Source organism: Amphimedon queenslandica, unplaced genomic scaffold (genome assembly GCF_000090795.2).
Source record: "Amphimedon queenslandica unplaced genomic scaffold, v1.1 AMPQUscaffold_10076_Cont17585, whole genome shotgun sequence".
Lineage (NCBI taxonomy): Eukaryota > Metazoa > Porifera > Demospongiae > Haplosclerida > Niphatidae > Amphimedon > Amphimedon queenslandica.
This window is the reverse complement of record NW_003549653.1, coordinates 1-5,150: the sequence shown is the minus strand read 5'-3', so window position 1 is coordinate 5,150 and position 5,150 is coordinate 1. Positions and strand designations below refer to the sequence as shown.

The window sequence follows — 5,150 nt, the reverse complement described above, 5'->3', positions numbered from 1 at the left end:
CCAAGAGCATGGCACACAGGATATGACATCATCCTTTGATCTTGTACAGCTTTAATTGGAAACCGACTTCCTGTTTCTTATCCATGTGTGTATGTAGTATCTATGGTGTAACGTCATCCGCTTGCGACGGTGACTGTGGCTGCAATAAACTCTTCAGCAGTTCATAGGTACGAGCACCAATGACCGTGATAAAAATAGCTTTCTGGACATCACCATCTGTGATTCCATTGGCCTTGAAGTAGAACTGAAGTCGTTCTATGTAGGACGTCCACGAATCCTTAGTGGCGAGTCAAACGGTGACATTTTGCCATGCGTTGCCATCTGTGAAATGAGTGAAAAGGAGGTGACAAGTAGAAGATAAGTAGATAGATCTATAGTTCCAAATACCCTCGTCGCCAATGTTGTGACCGAAACGCGTGAAAGGCAACCACGGCAAAATTCTCAGAAGTATATTTTTACAATTTGAATAAAACTGAACAGAACATTTACAGAACTGGAAACAGATTAAAAGCATGCACTTATATAAACAGTTACTGATTACATAACAGAACATGAACATTAATTAACACATAGTTACATCATCATTGCATAATCATAAATCATAATAATAACAAAGAACTGAAATGCCTAGCAGTAAAGAAAGTAATAATAATAGAAATAATAATCACTATAATACATAATAATAATAATAATAATAATAATAATACTAATACAACGAAAGTAATAATCCTAACAATATAACAGTTTGGATTTAAGACTAGTCATCTCTCTCACTTCTATCACAATCCAGAGATTGTATCAGATCACATCAGTTCTAATACTTCTGAAAATTATTCCATTCTTCTTTTTCAACTCCTTTATGAATCACAGAGCCTAACATTATGTCGATTATTAGCACAATCCATCAACAACCATACACTGTGTCTGGATGGAATAAGCTTATCATTATCATTATTTGATTGGCTGTGTCTTAGTTATTCTATTAAATATTCCAACACAACATGGAATCATTTGCATTTAGACCTGGGACTTGTATCAAACCAGTCACTATCAGCCTTCACTGCTGGACTAACTAATACTAATTCACTACAGACCCAGTGTAAGAGTCTGGATGTAAAGTTATCTCAACAGAATGATGACTTTCTACAAAAATTTTTACAACCATCACTTCTATGCAACATTCAGGAGTGCTACTGTGAATTATTATATGGCCAATATGTTCCCTGTATTGTATTGTTACAGTTCCTCAATCTTCCTCAATTGAAGATACTGCACTTAAGAATGGACTATTCTACTATACCAACAATTGACATTATATGCTGCACAGAAAAGTGTACTGAACTTGAGAAATGTATTGAAATAAATTCAACACTAGAAGAAATGAAAATAGATTTTGATAGACAGGATAAAATTTCCATTGTCAGTGTCATTAAAGGAGTAACAAGGAATAAAACAATAAAATCATTAACACTAAAGCATTTTGCTTCTCTACCTGGTGGATTAATAGAGCAATTTCTAAAGGATAAGGACACATTACAAGCACTTTCACTAGACTTTTTATATCATTTCCTACCATCATCAAATATAGAGGTGAACACTCCACTAAATGCTCTAGAGGTAGGAGTTTGGTGTAATGCATCATCACTCCTTCAACATATCAAAGGATTAGACTGTCTGATACTATACAGTGTACCTTCTGTACTATACACCCCAAATGCCATATTTCTCTCTCATCCCAGTCTACATACACTTACTTTACCACTATACACAGCTGAGAGTGCTATTGAACTATTTAATAATCTAAAAACCAATATTAAACTTAAAGCTCTGAGAGTAACCATGCAGCATCGTTTTGACTATACCAGCAAACTGGGATATAGTCTACAAGAGATGCTAACAAGGAACCAATCATTGAAATATTTTGAAATTACTGATCTCCCTACCAGTTCATTCTTGTCCTTCCTAACTGGTATCAGTCACAATACCAGTCTACAGCAATTGCATGTTTCAATTCCATTTACTGACATAACCACATTTTTTGATGTCATCTCTCAAAAGAACAATCTAACAGAATTTGAACTTGATGTGTTCTTGACACAAAAACATTCTACTTTATTGTATGAACAAGTACTACCTGCTATTACTAACGTGTTACAGTCACATACAGCCATCAGACTATTAGGGATGCGTTGTGGTGTAACTTTTCAGGGCCCATCTGATACTAAGTGGATAGAAATGATACAAGATTTTTTGAAGCTATCTTTACACATCCATCACTTGAATATATTAAATTGTACCGCACTCATCATCTCCTGAGGGATACCTTTAAAGATCAAAAAAAGACATTGATTGATAGGCACAGAAAAGAACAACCACACAAACCACTACCGATAGTGATAATAGAATTGTAATTAGTGTATATGTGAGTTTATAGCAGATAGATTTAGTATTAATATAATAGTATCAATTTGAAAATTAATGAGTACATAATACTATTAACTAGCAGTAGTTAAGGGACTCTAGCTCACTATACATGCCCTGACATATATGTATCCATACGTATCATGTGTACATGTATAAAATGATCCACAGTACTTCACCAGAAAGGGCTCTCTAGATCCTGATTCACCAGGAACAGCAAAAATAAAATATTGCAACAATGAACATCTGGATTACAATTTGCATATAAAGAATGGATAGTACATTTCTATTGTGTATGCAAGTAGTAGGAGGCTAGTACTAGTATAGGCTAGTACTAGTATAAATCTCATTTTATTACATCAGAGAAAGACTATAGCACAGTTAATGAAATAGTAGGACTATAGCACACAAAAATTTATCTCCATGAACACATGACTATTGACAGACATGACACAGAATAATTTTGATTGATTTTTCGGATCAGCACATTCACATTACCGGTATCATTAATAAACAAGAGACCACACCCATTGGAAAAATCACCCCCTTTCAACATGTTCTTGGGGTAGTCTCAATGACTGTAGGCTGGGGAATGGTCTGGGCGGCGAGACTATTTTTGGGGTACAACAAAAATACGCTGGGGCAAGTATGGTTCCGCGAGTGAAGTAGTCTGGCCGCACGAGACTACGAGTGAAGTGGCAACATTAAAATTAAAACTGAGATCCTTCATTCTCCCTCAGTGAGCAAGAACCATATGCAGAAGTAAATTATTATTTTCATTGTTTAAAATTTTCTTTTGTTCAGTTATGGATGGGAACTCATATTAAAGGACCATCTATAGTATCCTACCCGCCATCAATAAATGGTCTCCAATTATCAAAATAGATACATGATAATCTGTCTTCTCTTGGTCAGAAAGTGGTCGATAAATTTGGACCAAACTTACTATTTCTCTTTAAAGTAAAGCGTCTATATATCAAATTGTTTTTTTTTAATTTTATTTTTAGGTACTTTCTATTAATAAGGCGTTATCAATCCAGGGCCATCCCAGTATCCCACTAAAGACCACGCCCATTCTCTTCACTCCAATTCCCCTCAGTATTATCCTGACTCTAATCATAAGCCAGAGCTTGTCATTGCTTTGAATAATTTTGAGGGATTGTGTGGTTTTAGACCTTTTGAAGAAATTAGGAACTTTGTCGTAAACGTACCAGAACTACAGACTGTACTAGGTAAGAACTGTGTACTGTAATGTGGGGTGGGACTTTTCAACTGTAGAATTGAGGTAGGTAATTCTGTTATTATCAATGGAATAAGTATTTTAGAAAGCATTTAATTTTCATTTACATATACATGTCGACTGTAAGGGGATGTAACTTGAATGATTTCATTGTTGCTCAAAAGCCATGTAGCAATTGATTGATCTTTGAAGAATCTACCAAGATAAAATCTACCATTCTATTTTTTCTCTCTCTCTCTCTCTCTCTCTCTCTTTCTTTTTAAAGGTGATGAAATTGTCCAACAGATGACTACTCCACTTTCCTCAGTTACATCAAATGATTTATTAAAGAATTCTTTTACTAAACTGATGAATCAGGACCAGTCAATAGTTGAACAGGAATTAGACAAACTGAGAGAAAGGCTCAAACAAGAAAAGAATGGTAAACATACACTTTATTGTTGCTGTAATGTTGCTAAATGAACCTTTGGATCTGCAGTTCTCTTATTAATATTGGAGACAAAAGTTAAAAATATTTGGCAGAAGTCCCTGTACAAGGTTATGCCAATTTTTTTCAAAATTGTATAGTGCTGTGGATAATTTGTGACTATTAAAATTTTGTTGTATGTAATTTGTTCTAAATTGAGCCATTATGCACATGCTCTATGTTATACTCATTACTGTTTACTGATGTTTCTCTGATGTACATGAAACAGCTCCTACTGATGAACAACAGAAATTCATTATTAAGAATTGGAACAAAGTAATAATTGATACTGAATGCTATACTGTGTATATACCAATAATTAATACTGAATGCTATACTGTGTATCTAGCAATGAATATCATTAATGGGCTGCCATGTTGGGGATACATAGATAAATGCAATACAATATAAATGATTTATCATTACATTATTATTATCAGTTACCTCCATTGATGTATGCGTGTGATTCATTAGGTGCTAGGTATAAGGACTCTCCTTCAGTGTAATTGTTCATTTTACATAGGCCAATAGCATCGTAAATTTTTATTATAGTAAAAATGCTGTAAAAATTTTGCTATATTTCTTTGCGTGATATGGAGGACTTCATAAGGGACAAGATCATAAATGAAAGTTGGACGCATTCTCGTCTCAGTCAGTTTCTTAAACTTAGGTATCCAAGCATTAGAGGCTTCAGTGTTCGTACACGCCTCATCATATAGCTCCGGCCTCACTAACAGAGTGGATTTCACCGCATTGGGCAAATACCCATAGGACTCACCCAATAAGTTGATCTTGTCCCACCAGTTCTTCAATCCTTTTACAGTGCCCATTCCTGTGGCGTCGTCGGCGTACCAGAGCTGTTTCACTTCTGATATTTTATCAAGTTCACTTTGGGTATTTTTCAAAAATTGGCTGTTTTTAAAAAAGTGGCCATAACTTGAAAAATTGAGGTTGGCATCGGCTCAAACTTTTTACACAGCATAAGGACATAATTATGTATCAGAAAATGTAATAAAAATTGGA

The 5,150-nt window shown here is 34.7% G+C and overlaps 1 protein-coding gene across 1 annotated transcript; it reads left to right on the top strand.

The window, feature by feature from the left end:
• The first annotated feature begins 1,281 nt into the window (after window positions 1–1,281).
• On the top strand, window positions 1,282–4,153 carry LOC105315469 (mannose-6-phosphate isomerase-like). Its single transcript, XM_020006325.1, has 5 exons — window positions 1,282–1,630; window positions 3,143–3,183; window positions 3,226–3,304; window positions 3,447–3,653; window positions 3,927–4,153. The coding sequence occupies exons 1-5, from the start codon at window positions 1,282–1,284 to the stop codon at window positions 4,121–4,123; spliced, it is 873 nt and encodes a 290-aa protein (XP_019861884.1). The 3' UTR covers window positions 4,124–4,153.
• The last annotated feature ends 997 nt before the right edge of the window (window positions 4,154–5,150 follow it).